The following is a 20,538-nucleotide window of genomic DNA, read 5'->3' as shown; positions in this document are numbered from 1 at the left end:
GAACCCTAATTAAGATATATTTGTAATGAAACACAGAAATCTGAGGGGTGGTGTAGTGTGGAGGTTGAGAGTATGCCCACTGCTCTCCATGACCCCTCATCAGTGACCTGACCCTTCCGGGCCTCATAAAATATGGATGAAAAATGACAGTAATAATAACACACGACTAAGATTAAGTTTACAGAAAAGCCAAGGCAGAAGCATCTTACACTTAAAGCCAGTGTGGACAGGCAAACAGGGAAATCCTGTCTCGAAAAACAGTCCATTGAATTTAAAATGCACATGAAATGCTTCAAACTGCCTGGCATCCACACCTGTAAGTGTGACTTATAATTATTACGATTTAAAAATACACACATTGGACTTTCAAGGCTCAACATGAAAAGTGCTTGCTATGTGAATCTGAGCAGTTGAGTTCAGTCCTAGAACTCACATAAAGATGGACGGAGAGAAATGACTCCCAAAGACTGCCACACGGGACAGTGGCCCACATGCCACCCTCCTTTCCCCACTTTATGCATGCACACACATGCACAGTAATGTTAAATAATGTTTTCAGTGCATGCAAGAAAGATATTTATAGGTGAACACACAGACACCCACACTTTGGTCAAGATTTTGTAACGAAGGGACTAGGTAAAAAACAACAAAAAAAAATGATGATGTTTTAGCCATCAGCTACAAAATAATGCTCAATCTGTGTTGATGATGATTCGTTAAAATAAGACAAGCCTCTGAGGTGACAGAGTTAATAATGATTCAATTGTTATTACTTTTACTGAGCCCCATAGCCACCTTCTGAGGTAGATTTTATTATCCCCACTATACAAAGAAATAGACGGAGACTAAGAAGGTCTGTAGTGTGCCAGGACCATTCAGCTAAAAAGTAGAGACTGTTTGTAAATCTTGGTGCATAGACGCCTGAAATCACACCAGTACTGTAGCCCAGGCTGGTCTCCGACGCATGGCAATCCTCCTGCTTCAACTCCCAAGAGCTCTAATTATAGCTATGGCCACTATACCTGACACCAAAATCACACTTTTTTTTTTTTGGTTTTTTGAGACAGGGTTTCTCTGTGTAGCTTTGCGCCTTTCCTGGGACTCACTTGGTAGTCCAGGCTGGCCTCGAACTCACAGAGATCCGCCTGGCTCTGCCTCCCGAGTGCTGGGATTAAAGGCGTGCGCCACCACCGCCCAGCCAAAATCACACTTTTAACCTTTTAATAGGACAAGTCTATGGTAGGCATCTTGACAGGGATTTAAAGTCATGGGATGACCTTGTCCAGTGCTACATCCTGTCAAAGCACCCTGGGACGGCACAAATAATATCTTAATGGTGACATGCTCATATGCTAAGATGGGAGTATGACTTAAATTATATCCATTTTAAAGCTCTGCTCGGATATGTGTGCTGTGGGCCTGACGCGTCCCATGGACTTTAATCTCATCTGTGTAGCCACGGCACCTGTGAGGAGACAAAGAACAAGGCAGCATTGAGCAACCACAGAGAATGAGCCCTCAGGGAATCAGGGACAGCGATGAGACACCTCAGCCGGTGCTCCATGGGAGCAGGGTCTCATCAATCACATTGCTGTGGCAGTAACACCTTTAGTCACAGTACACAACTAACCCCGAGTTCCTACTGACAATGTTTGTGACGATATTCACTGAATCAAAATGCTTCATGCCTGGAAGTGTAAACCAGGACTTGACATGGTATCTCTTTTTGTAGCCTACATCAGAGCCATGGCACCGAAACCACAAAAGAGCCCCAAGGGCCAGAGAAAGGGCCAGGGTGGCAAAAAGAAGATCAAACCATCAATACCAGGTAGGACGGCTTTTTTGCTTAATGAGTTTTTTTTATGGGTTATTTCTTGTTGTGTGTGTGTTATTATGTGTTAATGTATGTTGTTGTTTACTATGTAGTATAGACTCTGGCATGACCTACCAAGTAAAATGAAATACTTTTGCTATTATAAAGTCAGAGAGACATTAAATGGAGGTTAATCATTCCCCACTTACTTTACTACAATGTTAATGAAATGCCACAGTACGTACATCACTAAAGAGAAGGACAGTTACCTGCTTCTCCTGTAACCAGTCACGTGGTAGTTGAATTCTCCAGTGCATATTTTTATTCATATTTTATGTTTGATGTTTTACAATTCTTTTGTAAATTTGGTATTTCCTTGCATTTCAGTTGTTGAAGAAGAGGAGCCAATGAACATGGAGAGCATGGGTGAGTGGAAATAATACTTAGAATTTGTTATTTAAAGTCTCACTATGTAGCCCAGATGGGCCCCAAACTTGGGGTCAGCTTGGATTGCATCCCCACACCTGACCTGGAATTTTAAAAAATAAAGAATAGAAATGAAAATAGACAGCAAAAATTAAACTAAGAAATAGATTTTGTCAAAGCAGTCCTTTAAAAAAGAAATTTATTGAGACTGCAGATGTGGATAAATCCATGTGTGGAAATCTATGGCTGTGGACAAATCACATTCCAGGCAAAGCTCACAACCTGAGTTTGATCCCCAGAACCCCAATAAAAGTGAAAGGAGAGGATGGAGAGATGGCTCAGTGTTTAGGAGTCCGGACTGCTCTTCCAGAGACCTGGATTTGAATGCCGGCACCTACCTGGTGGCTCATGATCATCTTTAACTCCAGTTCCAGGGTATGTAGTGCCCTCTTCTGGCTTCTGAGGGCACTGCATGCATGTGTTACACACATGACGGCAAAACATATGTACATATAAAATAAGAATAAATAATCTCTTTGTTTCCTTTTTATTTGTTTGTTTATTTATTGTACATCCTGGCCACAGTTTTCCCTCCCTCCTCCTCCCCTACTCCCATCCCCAATCCCCTCCTCCTGTTTCTGTTCAGAAAGGGGCAGTCCTCCCATGGGTAGCAACACAGTATGGCATATCAAGTTTCTGTAAGACTAAGCACCTCCCACTATGTTAAGGCTGGGCAAGGCAACCCAGTATGAGGAATAGGTTCCCAAGAGCCAGCCAAAGCATCAGGGACAGCCCCTGCTCCCACTGTTAGGAATCCCACAAGTAGACCAAGCTACACAACTGTCACATATGTAGAGGGCCTAGGTTGGTCCTATGCAGACTCCCTAGTTATTGATCCAGAGTCTGTGAGTTCCTATGAGACAGGTTGTTTCTGTGGGTTTTCTTGTGATGTCCTTGACACTTCTGGCTCCTACAATCCTTCCTCCCTCTCTTCACCAGGATTCCCCGAGCTCAGTCTAATGCTTGGCTGTGGATCTCTGCATCTGTTTCCATCAATTACTGTGTGAAAGCTCTCTAATGACAATTAGGGTAGTCATCAGTCTAATCACAGGAGATTGTTGGTTCAGGCTACGTATCCACTATTGCTAGGGGTCTTAGCTGAGTTCATTCTTGTAGATTTGTGGAGGTTTCCTTTGCATCAGGTTTCTACCTGATCCCCAAATGCCCCCCCTTTCCAGTCATCTTTTTCAGTATTCTCCCCCTCCATCCACTCTGCATCCTGATTCCTCATGTTCCCATTCCCACCAGACTCAGTTGTCCTTCCCAGGGAGATCCAAGGGTCCCCACTTGGACCCTCCTTGTTACCTAGCCTCTCTGGGTCTGTGGATTATAACATGGTTACTCATTACTTTACAATTAATAACCGCGTATGAGTGAGTACATACAATGTTGTGTAAATGTGCCACATTTTCTTTATCCATTCTTTGGTTGAGAGGCATCTAGGTTGTTTCCAGGTTCTGGCTATTATAAATAAAGCTACTATGAACATAGTTGAGCAACTGTCCTTGTGGTATGATTGAGCATCCTTTGGGTGTATGCCAAAGAGTAGTATAGCTGTGTCTTGAGGTAGATGGATTCCCAATTTTCTGAGAAGCTGCCATATTGATTTCCAAAGTGGTTGTACAAGTTTGCACTCCCAACAGCAGTGGAGGAGTGTTCCCCTTGTCCCACATCCTCTCCAGCATAAGCTGTCATTTGTGTTTTCTATCTTAGCCATTCGAAAGCCATTAGATTTTGATCTTAGCCATTAGATAGGTGTAAGATGGAAGGAATCTCAGAGCCATTTTGATTTGCATTTCCCTGATGACTAAGCATGTTGAACATTTCTTTAAGTGCTTCTCTGCCATTTGAGATTCTTCTGTTGAGAATTCTCCATTTAGGTTCATACCCTATTTTTAATTGGATAATTTGGGGTTTGGATATCTAGTTTCTTGAGTTCTTTATATATTTTAGAGATCAGTCCTCTGATGGATGTGGGGTTGGTGAAGATCTCTTCCCATTCTGTAGGCTGTAGGGTTTGTCCTATTGACCATGTCCTTTGTTTTAGAGGCTTTTCAGTTTCATGAGGTTCCATTTATTAATTTCTGATCTCAGTGCCTGTACTATTGGTGTTCTATCCAGGAAGTTGTCTCCTGTGCCAATTTCCCCACTTTCTCTTCTATCAGGTTCAGTGCAACTGGTTTTATGTTGAGATCTTTGATCCACTTGGACTTGACAGATATGGATCTATTTTCAATCTTCTACATGTTGACATTCTGTTATGCCAGCACCATTTGTTGAAGATGCTTTCTTTTCTCCATTGTATAGTATTGGCTTCTTTGTCAAAAATCAAGTGTCCATGAGAGTGTGGATTTAGGTCTGGGTCTTCAGTTCGATTCCATTGATCAATGTGTCTGTTTTTATGCCAATACCATGTGGTTTTTATTACTATAACTCTGTAGTAAAGCTTGAGATTAGGGATGGTGATACATCTGACAGTTCTTTTATTGTATAAGATTGTTTTAGCTATCCTGGGTTTTTGTTTTTCCATCTGAAATTGAGTATTGTTCTTTGAAGGTCTGTGAAGGACTGTGTTGGAATTTTAATGGAGATTTTGTTGAATCTGTAGATTGCTTTGGTAAGGTGGACATTTTTACTATGTTAATCCTACCAATCCATGAGCATGGGAGATCTTTCCACCTTCAGATATCTTCTCAATTTCTTTCTTCAGAGACTTGAAGTTCTTGCCATACAGGTATTTCAGTTGCTTGGTTAGAGTTACCCCAAGATATTTTATATTGTTTGTGGCTATTGTGAAAGGTGTTGTTTCCCTGATTTCTTTCTCAGCCCTTTTATCATTTGTATATAAGAGTTTTTGGAGTTACTCTTGTATTCAGCCACTTTGCTAAAGGTGTTTATTAGCTGTAGGAGTTCCCTGGTAGAATTTTGGGGTGACTTATGCATACTATCATGTCATCTGCAAATCGCAATACTTTGACTTCTTTTCTAATTTGTATCCCCTTGATCTCCTTTTGTTATCTTACTACTCTAACTAGAACATCGAGTACTATATTGAATAGATATGGACAGCCTTGTCTTGTTCCTGATTTTAGTGGAATTACTTTGAATTTCTCTCCATTTAATTTGATGTTGGCAATCAGCTTGCTGTGTATTGCTTTTATTATATTTAGGTATGTTGTATACCTGATCTCTTCAAGACTTTTATCATGAAGAGTGTTATATTTTGTCAAAGGCTGTTCAACATCTACTGAGATGATCATGTCGGGTTTTTTTCTCTTAGTTTGTTTATATGGTGGATTACATTGACAGATTTTTGTATGTTTAACCATCTCGGCAACTCTGGGATGAAGCCCACTTGACCATGGTGGGTGATCTTGTTAATGTGTTCTTGGATTCGGTTTGCCAGTATTTTATTGGTATTTTTGTATCAATGTTCATGAGGGAAATTGGTCTGTAATTATCTTTCTTTCTTGAGTCTTTGTGTGGTTTGGATATCAGGGTAATGGTGGCCTCATAAAAAGAATTTGGCAATGTTCCTTCTGTTCTATTGTGTGGAACAATTTGAGGAGTACTAGTATTGTCTCTTCTTTGAAATTCTAGTAAAATTCTACACTGAAACTATCTGGTTCTGGGCTTGTTGTTGTTGTGAGGAGACTTTTAATGACTGCTTCTATTTCCTTAGGGGTTATAGGTCTACTTAAATTGTTTTTCTGATCTTGATTCAACTTTGGTAAGTAGTATCTACTAAGAAAATTCGTCCATTTCTTTTAGATTTTCCCAATTTTGTGGAGTACAAGTTTTTGAAGTGTGGCCTAATGATTCTTTGGATTTCTTTGGTGTCTGTTGTTATGTCTCCCTTTATATTTCTGATTTTGTTAATTTGGATGTTCTCTCTCTGTGTATTTTAGTAGTTTGGATAAGGCTTGTCTATCTTGCTGATTTTCTCAAAGAACCAACTCTTTATTTCATTGATTCTTTGTATTGTTTTCTATGTTTTTATTTTGTTGATTTCAGCCCTCAGTTTGGTTATTTCCTGCCATCTGCTCTTCTTAGGTATGTTTGCTTCTTTTTGTTCTAGAGCTTTCAGGTGTACTGTTAAGTTGCTAGTATGAGATCTCTCCAATTTCTTTATGAGGGCATTTAGTGCTGTGAACTTTCCTCTTAGCACTGCTTTCATTGTGTCCCATAAGTCTGGGTATGTTGTATATTCATTTTAATTGAATTCTAGGAAGTCTTTAATTTCTTTCTTCATTTCTGTCTTGACTCAGTAGTCAGTCAGTAGAGAATTTTTCAGTTTCCATAAGTTTGTAGGCTTTCCGTTGTTTCTGTTTTTGTTGAAATCCTGATTTAATCCATGGTGGATAGGATACAGGAGGTTATTTCAATTTTCTTTTATCTGTTGAGACTTACTTTGTGGTTGAGTATGTGATTGATTTTGGAGAAAATTCCATGAGGTTCTGAGAAGAAGAAGGCATATTCTTTTGTGTTTGGGTGAAGTGTTCTGTAGATATCTGTTAGGTCCATTTGGTTCATAATGTCCGTTAGCTCCATTATTTCTTTGTTTAGTTTTTGTCTGGATGACCTGTCCATTGGTGAGAGTTGGGTATTGAAGTCTCCCACTAAAAATGTGTAAGGGTTGAGGTGTGATTTAAATTTAGTAATATTTCTTTTATGAATGTGGGTGCCATTGCATTTTGGGCATAGATGTTAAGAATTAAGACATCATCTTGGTGAATTTTTCCTTTGATGAGTATGAAGTATGTCCTTCCCCCTCTCTTTTGATTAATTTTGGTTGGAAGTCTATTTTATCAGATATAAAAATGGCTACACCAGCTTGCTTCTTGGGTCCATTTGCTTGGAAAATTTTTTTTCAACCCTTTACTCTGAGGTAATATCTTTGATGTTGAGGTGTGTTTCTTGTATGCAGCAGAAGGATGGATCCTGTTTTCGTATCCATTCTGTTAGCCTGTGTCTTTTTATTGGTGAATTGAGTCCATTGATATTTAGAGATATTAATGACTGGTGATTGTTAATTCCTGTTATTTTGTTGTTGGTGGTGGTGGTGGTGGTGGTATGTGTGTGTGTTTCTCTTCTCTTCTTTGGGTTTTGCTGGTGTGGGATTATTTATTGCTTGTGTTTTTATGGGTGTAGCTAACTTCCTTGGGTTAAAGTTTTCCTTTGAGTACCTTCTATAGGGCTGGATTTGTGGATAGATAGATATTGATTAAATTTGAATTTATCATGAAATATCTTGTTTCCTCCATCTGTACGATTGAAAGTTTTGCTGGTTATAGTATTCTGGGCTGTCATCCATGGTCTATTGGACTTCTGTCCAGGCTTTTCTGGCTTTTAGAGTCTCCATTGAGAAGTTGGGTGTAATTCTGATAGGTTTGCCTTTATATGTTACTTAGTCTTTTTCCGTTTAGATTTTAATATTCTTCTTTATTCTGTATATTCAGTGTTTTTATTATTATGTGGCTATGGGACTTTTTTCTGGTCCATTCTATTTGGTGTTCTGTAAGCTTCTTGTACCTTTATAGGTATGTCCTCTTCAGGCTAGGAAAATTTTCTTCTACGATTTTGTTGAATGTATTTTCTGGGCCTTTGAGAGGGATTCTTCTCCTTCTTCTATTCCTATTATTCTTAGGCTTGGTCTTTACATAGTGTCCCAGATTTTCTGGATGTTATGTGTTAGGAATTTAACATTTTCTTTGACCGGTGAATCTATTTCCTCTATTGTGTCTTCAATGCCTGAGAGTCTCTCTTCCATCTCTTGTTAGCGATGCTTACATCTGTAGTTGTTGTTTGCTTACTCATATTTTCCATTTCCAGAATTCTCTCAGTTTATATTTTCTTTCTTTGTTTTTTTTAAGGTTTATTTTTTTTATTATGTATTCAGTGAGAGTTTGTTCTGTAGGCCAGAAGAGAGCACCAGATTTCATTGTAGATGGTTGTGAGTTACCATGTGGTTGCTGGGAATTGAACTCAAGACCTCTGGACTCTTAACCTCTGAACCATCTCTCCAGCCCCTTATATTTTCTTTATTGCTTCTATTTTCAGTTTTATTTGTTTCTGTTAACTGTTTGGGTTTCTTCTTGGTTTTCTTGACATTCTTTAAGAGGTTTATTGATTTTCTCCAAATTTTGGTTTGTCTTTTCCTCAATTTCTTTAAGGGAGTTTTTTCATTTTCTCTTTAAGGATCTCTATTATCTTCACAAAGTTATTGTTAAGGTCATTTTCTTGTGCTTCAGTTGTGTTGCAATGTTCAGGTCTTATTGTCATAGGATAGCTGGGCTCTGGTGATGCCATATTGCCCTTTCTGTTATTGATTGTGTTCTTACACTGGAGTTTAGGCATCTGGATTTGGGTGATTAGGTGTAGGTGTTGATGCCTGTGTTTGTCTTTGTTGGATGGGTATTTTATTGGATGGGTGTTTTGTTCCTTGGTTTTTGTTTCCTCTCTGGTCTTTTGGCCTAAGTGACCAAGGGTTCTGGTAACTGATGAGTCTTCAGGTCTAGTAGGGTGTGTCCACTGGGGTTTTGGAGGACTTGGGTCCATTAATCCAGTCTGGTCTCTGGTACAGCTGAAGTCTTCTTGGGTCTCTAGATCTGTCCTGGCCTCCAGTAAAGCCTGAGTATTCTTCTGGGGTCCCTAGGAGCAGTCTGGCCTCCAATAGAGTTGCTGGGGCTGTTCTTCTGACTGGGGTGGACTATACCTGGGCCTGTGGCATCTGTTCTTCCAACTGGTATGGACAGTGTCTAGGCCTGTGGAATCTGCTGGAGTTCTGGGAAGGGCTGGCTGCAGGGAGGATGATAATGTGGGAGGATTGGGTGGTGGTGTGGGTCTTGAGGGAGCAGAATGGGGGGGGTGGCAGTCCAGCTGGCAGGTGGGTCACCTGCTCTTCCACTGGTGAGGATTGTACCAGAGCAGTGGGATTCCTCTGGAGCTGGGGGCAGGGCCCAGTGGTGGCACTGGTAATGAGATAGGAGCAGGCGGGCTACAGGACAGGAGGGTCACTAATGGGTTGTGGCTGGTGTGGTCTGCACCTCCATGACAGAAGTCCACTGGGGTTAGGGGCAGGACCCAGCAGCAGCAGGTCAGGGACGAGCTGGGATGGCATGGGCCTAGGGCAGGAAGGACAGAATCCAAGGTGGGGTACAGTTCCGCTGACAGGCAGGTCACTCACCCATTCTGGCTTGTGTGGCCAGGGCCTGCCTGGCTGAAGTGTTCTGGAGTTGGGGGGAGGGCTCAGCAGAGGGGTTAGGAACTGCCTGGAATGGCATGAGCTTGGGGAAGGGGGAGAGAGAATCCAGGGAGGGGTGCAGTTCCCCTGGCAGGTGGGTCAGTCACCCATTCTGGCTGGTGTGGTCTACGAAGAATAAATAATTTTTAAAACATTAAAAAAATTATAAAAATAAAGTGGATGGAGAAAAACAGCTCCACAGTTGTTCTATGACCTCCAAAGCTTGCCGTGCACCCATGACAAACATACATCATACACTGCTGTCCACCCATGCCCACAAACATGCATCATACACTGCTGTCCACCCATGCCCACAAACATACATCATATACTGCTCTGCACCCATGCCCACATATATACATCATACAGTACTGGCAGTCACAGCCCCACATATGCATCATACACTGTTATGCACCCACACCCACACAAGTACACCACCACACACACCCAGTAATAATTTCTAACCTATCATGAGAGTATTAAAATATCTTTTGCTGGATGTCTGCATGTTATTACTTCTATCAGAATAGCATATTTCAAACTATAGCTCAAAGGCAATATTCATCTGGTGCCAGTTCATTTTTATTGAGCTCATGGCCAGCAGTCCTGTAGCAGACACCTGAGTGAAGCTCCAACATCCTCCTCTGCCCCAGACCTTCCTCAGTCTCTGGGGAGCAAACGAGATCCCACTAACCTCTAAGCTCAAGTGAGTGCCTCTTTCTGCTGATCTCCACAGCCCAGTGCTATTGCCTCAGGTCCTGATGCTGTCCTCAGCACAAGCCTTAAAGCCTAAACAGCAGCTGTTCTTGTTCAGTTTCACCACAGGCTCTGTTGGGTGGCAGAATCCTCAGGCCTTGCTCTATTCTGTCTGTTGTGCTGGAGCATGAAGGCACTGGATCACAGAGGATGCACATTCTATCAAGTTCCTCTTGTTCACCGTAACCATCGATTGCCTACCCCAGTTGCAAATAGCCTATAATGTTTACTAGCTTCTACATAAGGAAATGTTCAATCCTACTTTTAAATTGCTTTTAAAATGTTCAGTTAGTGAAAATGGATCCTTTTTATGAAAAATGCCAAGTTAGTAAGATCTGAACTGAGTGTCTAGTGGGAGCAAGAAACATGAAACCCAATCTTGAGGCAGGAGAATCACCTCAAGTTCAAAGCCAACCTGTTTTGCATAGTGAGTTCTTGGACAGCCTATGATTTCACAGTGTGAGACTTTGTTCCAGTTTTTATTTTTGTTACCGTGATAAAATAACTGGACACATAAAACAACATAGAGGAGGTGGGTTTATTTGGCTCACAATTTCAGTTTACAGACCCTCAGTGAAGGGGTAGGTAAAGGCAGGAACTTCAAACAGCTACTTCCTTCACGTCCACAGTCAAGAGCAGGGAGAAACAGGTGCATGTATCCTTGCTTTCCCTCAGCTGGATTTCTCCTTTCTCATACAGTTCAGGACCCTCCCTCCTTGCCTAGGGAATGGTGCCACACATAGTGGGCTGAAACTGCCCACCTCAGTTAACTTAATGAAGACCGTCCCCTGTAGACATGCCCATAAGGTCAGTCTACTGTAGATAATCTTCCCTGGGTGATTCTAGTTTGCATTGAGTTGACAATTAAAGCTAGCAATCACAAACTCTGTCCCAAAAGACCTTTAAAAATTAAACTACAGTTTTAAAAAGAGAGCATGGTTTTTTTGTCTCTCCAGTTTCTTGGGAGGTGGGCAGCTTCTTGCCTTTTTGAATACCTGTGCTAATTAGTATAGTGCCTTCTCTTTTTCCACTCTGGTGCAGAGGATTCCACAGTTCCTCCCAGCAGCTTCCTAAGGAAACCACAGAGCCTTTACTGTGTAGTCTATGCTAAACACCACCATCTGCCAGACATTGCAATCACTTACTTGAAAAGTCAGTAACTAAAAAACCTTTCTATTGGTACTTCTGAGGGCACTAAAAAGAGGTTTGTCCAGATTTCATAATTAATTTGTATTTCAAATGATTGTTGCAACAACTAATTGCAGTTTAGAATACATTCTCATACATAATCAGAGTTCTGCACAAAATCATTTCAAGCCCTCAAATTACATAAATAATTATCCCATAGAGCCACTTGGGGGCAGGGTACCTCTGCAGGAAAACAACCAGAGCATTCCAACCTGAGACAGCATACCCTTCTCCCTTTGCTGGAACCTCTGTGCAGCAGCTGGAAGGAGCATGGAAAATATGCAGCAGTATGAGAGATGGAGGGAGTGAGACTTGACCCTGGGCCCCCAGGAGTGCTGAGATGAGAGGCTGTGCTGTAGGGAGACAGAGACTGACTTGGCAGGAGCTAGTGATGTTGAATAGGATGAGAGACTGGAAGACATCCTGAGTGCAGGCTGATGACTGGCAGAGTTCTCCCGTGCCCTGTTGCATCCTCTGACCAGGACGTGCCACTGCTAGGGACTGGTCTCGGGTAGAATGAAGAAGCAAGGCCAGGGAGCAGAACAGAAGTTGAAAGGACCTAAAGGAAAACCACCACACCTTCAGACCAGGACTTGCACTTCTAAAACTATCCCAAAGAAAGGGTCTGTAATACAAGAACAATTCATAAGCTTTTTTAATTTTGTAAGAACAGTTATAATAATTGAAACAAATAAGAAAAACTGAGCACTCATCAGCAAGATGGTCAAATGCAGGAATAAATTAATTTAAAATAATGTTTCAGCGATGTTATTTAATGTCTTAGTAGGAATCCATGTGAGGTAACAGTAAAGTGTTAAAAGCAGGATTCAGAATTTCTTAAAAGGTCTACATTGGATGGATAGAAGAAAATACTAAGTTGTTTCTTGGAGGATATTAATAAGGCATTGGCATTTTCTTTTTATTTTGCTCAAGATTTTGTGTGTATGCATGCATGTTTGTGTTTGACTGGGTGCATGTGGGTGCACATGTGTGCATGCACCTGGAGGTCAGAGATACCATATATTCCTCAGCCACCTGTTACGTCTTTATTTGAGATAGGGTCTCTCGTTGGCCTGGAGCCTCTCCACGTAGGTGAGGCTGCCTAGCCAGGACCTCCAGAGATCTGCCTGTCTCTATCTCCTGGCTCACTGTTGCTGGCATGATAAGGGTATCCCACAATGCCCACCTTTTACCTGGATGCTGTGGATGGAAGTCGGGTCCTCAGGTTTGAAAGGAAAGGTTATTGACTGAGTCATCTTTAAAGTCTATGGTTCAAAATGTTTACAGTGAATGTAGTCAACTTCAAATGTAAGAACAATAAAATTAGAGTCTCAAATTTTTAACCAAGAAAATCATTAAAAATTGCACATTTCCTGATTTTAGTATTTTAAGTTGTGCTTAATGTCCAAATTCTACTTTGTTCTCACAGGCCATCCAGAAATTTATCCATTAGTATTAACTACCAGGACCCAGGAAATATTCAACTGTCGAGCAGATGAAGATTTCACAGATGAGCAACCGTATAAGCTCATCAAAAAAGATGATATCTTGGCAGACATGCTGAACCGAGCTGCAGTATCAGACTTCCACCCGGTCAAAAAAATTGTTCGGGTAAATACATGCTTGCTCTTTGCCCTCAGTCTTACCTCAAGAACATCCCAGGAAAGAAACACATGTTAGAGAAGATTTTGCATTCAATTCTGGCATTCCCTTTACTTTTAGGCCCCTTGAAATCCTGTATCAGGATGATAGGTGAAAGGTTCATTCTTACCCTGTAACTTAAAATAGGAATCTAGCTGGGCATGGTGGCACTTGGGAGGCTGAGGCAGGAGGATCATGAGTCTGAGGACAACTTGGGACATATAGCAACTTCCAGGCCATCCTGAGCTGCAAAGTAAGACCTTTGCTCAAATGTTTTTTTTTCTTATACTGCTTTAAGTTGTTTAATCCATAGTTTTGGTCCTGTTTTGCCCCCAAGCATGTAGACCACACTATCAAACAATGCTCATGCCTCTCTCTCTCTCTCTCTCTGTCTCTCTCTCTCTCTCTCTCTCTCTCTTTCTCTCTCTTTTATTTATTTATTTGTGTGTGTGTGTGTGTGTGTTTATGTGTGTGTGTGTGTTGGGTTGGGTAATTGTATCCCTGTGAGTGCAGGTGCATGTGTGGGCACGTGTTGTGGAAACTGGGAGGTAACCTCCTCAACAGCATTCCACTTTTTCTAGACAAGGCCACTCACTGAACCTGGAATCCATCAATTTGGCTGAGCTGGCAGGCCAATGGGTTTTGGGACTCCTCCTCTCTCCCCTGATCCCAACACTGAAGTTAGAGACAAGGCCACTGTGTCTGAACTCAGGTTCTCATGCTCGCACAGAAGACATTCACCAACGGGGTTCTTTCCCCCAGCCCCGATGTTTTCCTCCTTCTGTTAGAAATAAAATTGCATAGTAATGGGGCTGGAGAGATGACTCGGCTATTCAGAGAACTGCCTACTCTTTCAATGGAGGTTTGAGCCCAACATCCACATGGTGACTCACAACCAGCTAACTCCAGTTCCAGGGAATCCAGCTTTCTCTTCTGACTGCCATGGAAACCAGACATGCACATGGTGTACATAAATACATTCAAACAAAACACTTACACATATAAAAATGAAAATAAATAAATCTGTTTTTTTAATTGCATGATAAAATTTCCACAGACCGATTGCATTTTTAAGAACTTTTTAATTAAATAATTTAGAGGTTTGGGTTTAGCAGGCAGATTATCACCACATTTACATTTCAGATCCTGTTGATTTGATGTTAGCACCAGCACAAACTGAATTAGCTCTGACCCTCGTCCTCTGCTGATGTTCCCACAGGAATATCCAGGGGACGAGCTGCTGCTTGTTTATGACAAGGACTTCAAATATGGACTCAACTTTTACCTCATTGGGACCGAGGAAGGCAAGGAAAACTTCTTAAAGGTAAGTAAACCCTAAGCCCTTGCAGGCTGGTGCTTCTGGGATACCCCTAGGCCCCTAGACATGGCCGTGGTCCCTGAGCTCAGCTCAGCTTCAGAATAGTGAGATTCGACCTGAGTCTGTAGAGGAACTTGGGAGTATAAATTATACCTCAGGGCTATCCCAAGTAGAACACACACAGACACACACACACACACACACACACACACACACACACACACACACTTTCCTCTTATCAAATAACCCATCATAAATTCAGGGAAACAGAGTTTTATATTTTAGCCATGAAACTAAGCAATCCATATTATTTGTAAAGACATGAGGTAAAGGATGTTTTCTTGGCATGTGGGGTGTCCTCTCCTTCCTCCTCATCTTTGTCTTTCCTTGTGTCTTACTTTTTAATTATTTATTCTTTTCCCACAACCACCCCCTTTTTGCTTATGAAAACATAAGTCGACAGCAATATGGGAAATGCTTCATACACCCATGTAAGTCAAGCTAGCTGTGTAAGATACACACAAGGAATATATGATTGGCCCTACGTTCTGGAATGCTTCTTGTTCTGCTCTAGACCCAAGAAGTGCCAGAAGAACAAGAAGAACTCAAGGAACATACTTCAGAAGACCTGTACATCTACAAACCACCTGTCTCCAAGCCGTGGGTGTCTTTGGGCAGTGAGAAAGAAATCGAGGAAGAATCTGTCAAGGAATCGAAAAGACGGGTCAGAGTCTTAGATGCTTTCCAGTCTTTACTTTCCTCTAACCAAATAGTATTCTTTCCTGAGAGATCCTGAACTTTACTGTATGTACTATTGGAAAGTGTGGGTTTTTTTTTTTTTCTAATAGAAGAATGGCCTCTTTCTTTGGCAGGTGTTATGGATTGAATCTGTTCCCCCAGAGTTTAACACTATAGATATGGGGGGAGGGGAGGAATCTTTGCAAATATAATTATCCCTAATGAGGTCACAAATAGAATAGGTCCCTACTCTGATTTGGCTGATGTTCTTAAGAGAAGTTGATCATATATAGATGTAGACAGGGATGCCATATGAAGAAGACAGAGAATTGGACCTTGAGTCCTCGAAGCCCTCAGTTCAATCCCCAGCACACATGCTTGCTTGAAGACTGTAGGGACCTCAGGGAGACTATATCTATGATCAAGGAACAATGAAGGCTACTAACTGGCACCAGGGGTCAAGTTCTCCCTTGCCCCCTCCCCCAGCTAGACAATTTCAGATGTCTGGCCTCTACAGCTGTCGGAATAAAGTCCTATGTTTTAAGCCACCCCAGTTGTGGTAGTCAGTTATGGCAGTGGTAGAAAAGGAATACAGTGGTATTTCCTCCCAGACCAACTCCTGAGGGGAGGGTTGTATGCAATTGGCTGAGGGGTGGTGCTGGATAGGAAGGAAGCCCTCCAAGGGAGCAAGCCTGCCATAGTCTCTAGAAGGAAGGCTTTGTCCTGAATCCATAGGGGAACTCCGGAGTACAAATTAAACTCAGGGTTATCCCAAATAGAAGCCACAAAGATGGACTTCCACATGCCTCCTGCTATCAATCCCCTACTGGTCAAGAGGTAAACTCCCAGTCACTTCCTGTCCTTTTTGTCTACAGGCCAAGAGACCTCAGTCATGGTGAACATGGCTTCACTGAGGAGTAGTGGCTGCAGGCTGTGGGAACAAAAGCCACATAGAACTAGAGAGGGGTGGCAAGAGTCCAGAGGAGTCTGAGAGGTTCTGGACAACCCAACACCGTATCAGACATCCATTTTTCTCCAGTGACTTCATTAGGTTTTCTTTACCGCTTATGTGTGTTACAGGTGACATACATGATTTCTAGAAAACGAAGTCAATTTGGTGCACCTGTGACTTTCAGTGACCAGAATGCTTCTAGCATAAAAGATGCCTACATTGAGTGCACTTCTTACACAGATAAAAATTTTACACTCACACAAATTGAGAAAGATATTGGCTTGCAAGTCATTCCTGAGGTCAAGGGCGTAAGCACTCAGACAAAATGGTAGGTATGACATGATATAACAGACAATTCAAGAAGACTGAATTATACCCAATAATTCTCTTTTGAAAATCTTAGGGAATAAGATACAAGTATATGCTAAAAACTACGAAGCAGGACAATGGGAAAAATAATCACAGCACCTGCTGGTTCTCACCTGGAATTTTACTGTTGCTTTCTCGCAGCTCCATTCTTCCTGCCGAGAGATTTTGTTGGCTTATGACAGGGTCTCACTATTCAGCCCAGGCTTGCCTGAAATTTGCTATGTATTTCAGGCTGATCCTCAGTTCTCAGCAATCCTCCTGCCTCAGCTTCCCAAATGCTGGGATCACAGGCGTGCACCACTGCAGCAGCTCTGAGTGGCCATTTTTGCACCTTGTATCAGATTGTCTGGCTTCATTGGCTAACTTTCTTATTTGGGCAACTATCATAAAAACACAAGAAAGTTCCATCCGGAGCCCTTAGAATGGCATCTAAAGTCTCATGTCCTTCACAGTGTGGTACACACAAAAGCAGTAGGCCGGCAGGGAATGCTGGCAAGCTCTGAAACAAAGGAGACGTGATGGTACAGTGTACATGATCCATGGTGGTGTGTGCTGGAGGGCAGCACCTAGGAAGCTGTAAAGTGAAGGGTCTGGACAGGTAGGAAGAGGCTCTAATTAAACCAGACGAGATGTGGCCAGTGTTAATTTGAGCAGTAGCAGTAAACAGAGAAGATGGGAGAGAAAGGAGATGTGTACATACAAAACACCATCATCAAAGCCAACAATAACACGTCTCCTCCAGCTATTGCCTAATATCACTTCCATAGCAATTGTCCAAGTTCACTTGGATATAACCAGCCCTGCCCCCCAACACCCGCTTCTGTTTTCTGATCTACCGTTCTGCCTCAAGCCCACTCTGAGCCTTCTTACCAAGGCCCTGATCTGCTAATTCCATTGTCCATTTCCAGACCATCTCTTCCTTCACTTTTCAGGAGTATTTAAGAACACTAACCGCTTGTCTTTCTAGAATTAAATTGTTCAGTATGGAGAATGGGCACAGTGAACTGATCCCCTCCTAGCTCACTAGCAACTCCTTCTAGGTCTCTTTCACTGGCTTTTCCTCTTTCCCATTTATAATCGTTTAAGGATCCCGAGGCTCTGAACCTATGCCAGGGTGACTTAGCCAGCCCTGTAGCATTCCCTGCCATCTGTTTGCTAATGACTCCCAAATCCACACTCTCAACCTCAGTCTCTCTCCTGAGCTCCACACACATTTATCTGACTGTTTCCTTGGCTGTTTGGTAGGTGTCTCAAGTTCAAATGCCAAAGCAAACTTAGTTTTCTACCCCAAAGCCAGGAGCCTCCTGAATCTTCTTCTTCTTAGTAAGAAGTCATAATTACTCGGACTAGAATGTGTCCACTTCTTACCTGGACCACGTCATGTCCGTCTCTTGGCTGGAGTGTGGTAAATCCTCCTAATGGGGCTACAGCTGTCCATCCTTGCCCTCTGCTCTCCATAGAGCACAGGAATCCCGTGAAAGTGGGCCTCAGATGGTGTACCTGAGCAAAGCCCTCCAACCCCTTCCAGGCTTCGCATGGCCTGGGTCCGCTTCAGAGCCCCTCACCCTCACCTCTCCCAGATCCCCTTTCCCGTTCCTGCCAGCCACACTGACTGCTTGTTCTTGAATCTTCCAGACATGCTTATGACTGGTGTATTTATGCTTCCAGAATGCTCCTTCGCCCCACTCAGATCTCTGCTTAGATTAGGCATTCTCTGGCCCTCCTGCAGAAACAAAAGCTGCCTCTGGTCTTTATCCCTCCACCATTTTTCTCCATGGTGAGGTCATCTCTTTCCCCACATTTTTCATTGTCTCTTCTCCCATCCCTCTTCAGCGTTAAGCTCTGTTTGTTATTGTCTTACTGTGTATTTAGATGCTGGGAGTCTCTGCCGTGTGCATTTTTAATGGGAGAAGGGGATGGAGCAAAGAAAGGGGCATAAGAAGGCTAGAGAGAATTAAAATAGGGGGTCATAATCGTGAGGTACAATACAAAATCATGCTTTTCAGGTCTGTGTAAGTGAAGTCAGAAGTCACGCAAGTGTAATGTTAAATCAGGACACAGATGCATAGACTCTAAAGGTTGGGCTGAGAAATGTGTCAGAAACTAGAGAAGCAGATAAAGGAACAGGCTGGAACCAGAGGAAGAGAAGAAATAAGTGAAGACTTCTAGTTATGACCCGGAAACACCTAGGAGAGAGATCAAGACAGAAAGGAGAGATGATTTCCCAGCCAAGACGTATAGGATACAGACAAGTCCCAAGAGAGTCAGGCCAGGAGGTTGACTCAAAAGGAACAGTGACCCTCTAGAGGAACCCAGCCTACCGTACTTTGGATGGAGTAGGCTCTCAAGAAACACTGACTAATAAAAATAGTGGTAGCTATTTTTCTGGAGAGATGGAGTAATAGAAGAGAAACGAGTAGACTTTAGCTCACAAAGAAAGACATTAAGGAACTCTAGTGGTTCAAACCTAGATGACTAGGAAAATGCTGGTATTGCTTCATTGTATCAAGATATTCAGGAAGACGGCAGGTGTGAGGAAGATGGATGCGTCACCATGATGGAAGATGTCCCAAAACTCAAAGGTGATACTGTCTCAAATAAGAGGTGAAAGCAAGTCTCACCTGCCAGGTGTTGTTATTTTCCCACACCAACTCAGTTCTCACAGTGGTCCTCAAAGGCGGTTCCATCACCATTTTACAAGTAAACGATCAGAGGCAAAAAAGAAATTGAAAATGAAAGCTCAGCTGATGATCCAGCTCAGCGGTAGAGTGCTTGCCTAACACACAAGACACTGGGTTCTGTCCCAGTCACTACACACACACACACACACACACACGTAAGAAAGGACGGACACACACAGAAAAAAGAAAAAAGAAAACTCTATTTTAAACTGAAGTGTTAATGAATAGTTTGAATAGTTTTGCTGAAAATCAGAAGAACAAATTATTTTTAAAAAATAAGAATGAGGGCTGGAGAGATGGTTCAGTGGTTAAGAACACTGGTTGCTCTTCCAGAGGACCTGGGTTCAATTCCCAGCATCCACATGGCAGCTCACAACTGTCTGTATCTCCTGTTCCAGGGGTTCTGACACCCTCACACCAAGACATATGTGCAGGCAAAACACCAATGCACCTAAGTAAAAATAAGTAAATTAAAAAGATATGACTCTTGATTACATTGCTACTTCCACAAAACCACAAATGTCTTTATTTGTGACTTATTCCTGCCTGGAGAGCAGAAGTTAAAAGGTGAAGATAAGATCTAAACCCAAATCCTTCTCACCACCACTCCACCTTCGGCCACAGACAGGCAAGCAGGGAAGAGGTTCTGTTAAACTTACTCCAACTCTCTTTACCTCTCTGCCTGATTAAAATTCAGTACATTTGCCTCTCACAGCAGCAATTTATGGATATTTGTTCAGCAAACATGGATTAAATACCCAAGATCCTACTAAGCACTTTAAGCATGCTGGGCAGTCTTTTCAAGGCCCTGCACGTATTTATTCACATATCACACCCTGACAGTGACTCTGAGATGCTTTGAAGAATTCCATTCACAGACAAGAAAACAGGCTCAGAGTGGTTAAATAATTAGCTCAGAGTCACATGGCTAGCAATCGAATCAGGCCTTCAAACCAGATAGCCTGCCCTCAGAGTCCACAATGATAACAGTTGTGCCATCCACCATCTCCCAGCTCAATGGCCTAGGATCCAAGGCTCACCCCGTGAGTGAGACTGAGGATGAAGCCCGGAAGTACAGTGTGACGTGTTCACAACAGAGGCAAGCCCTGAGGGTCAACTAGATCAAACATGTCTCCATTGACAGGGATGCCAGTGCTGCCCTAATGTAACAAACCCTGGCATTGTGTTCTTAGAGCAGGGTCTCCCACCTCCCTGTGATTGGCACTTGAAGCTAAGTAATTCTCTGCAGTGGGAGGGTTTTATTGTTCCTCACGGAGTATGTAACAGCTTCTGGACCCTACCACTAGATCCTAGCAGCATTTCCCAATTGTGACACCATTGCCGAATGTCCCT

At 42.4% G+C, this 20,538-nt stretch overlaps 1 protein-coding gene and 1 long non-coding RNA gene across 2 annotated transcripts in view; one reads left to right on the top strand and one right to left on the bottom strand.

The window, feature by feature from the left end:
- Dnai3 (dynein axonemal intermediate chain 3) overlaps positions 1-20,538 on the top strand; it is a 64,626-nt gene that overhangs the window by 2,236 nt on the left and 41,852 nt on the right. The window contains exons 2-7 of the mRNA XM_052731491.1: positions 1,733-1,828; positions 2,201-2,239; positions 12,916-13,097; positions 14,347-14,451; positions 15,020-15,169; positions 16,264-16,463. Coding sequence (XP_052587451.1) covers positions 1,747-1,828; positions 2,201-2,239; positions 12,916-13,097; positions 14,347-14,451; positions 15,020-15,169; positions 16,264-16,463 — 758 coding nt within the window. The 5' untranslated portion in view covers positions 1,733-1,746. The remainder of the gene's footprint in view (positions 1-1,732; positions 1,829-2,200; positions 2,240-12,915; positions 13,098-14,346; positions 14,452-15,019; positions 15,170-16,263; positions 16,464-20,538) is intronic.
- LOC128106172 (uncharacterized) overlaps positions 10,823-20,538 on the bottom strand; it is a 31,791-nt gene continuing 22,075 nt past the window's right edge. Inside the window, exon 4 of the long non-coding RNA XR_008216612.1 lies at positions 10,823-12,045. This is a non-coding gene — a long non-coding RNA (uncharacterized LOC128106172). The remainder of the gene's footprint in view (positions 12,046-20,538) is intronic.

Source organism: Peromyscus californicus, unplaced genomic scaffold (assembly GCF_007827085.1).
Source record: "Peromyscus californicus insignis strain IS unplaced genomic scaffold, ASM782708v3 Scaffold_9__1_contigs__length_137607984, whole genome shotgun sequence".
NCBI lineage: Eukaryota > Metazoa > Chordata > Mammalia > Rodentia > Cricetidae > Peromyscus > Peromyscus californicus.
Note: the sequence above shows the minus strand (reverse complement) of the source record. Positions and strands in the feature narration are given on the sequence as shown.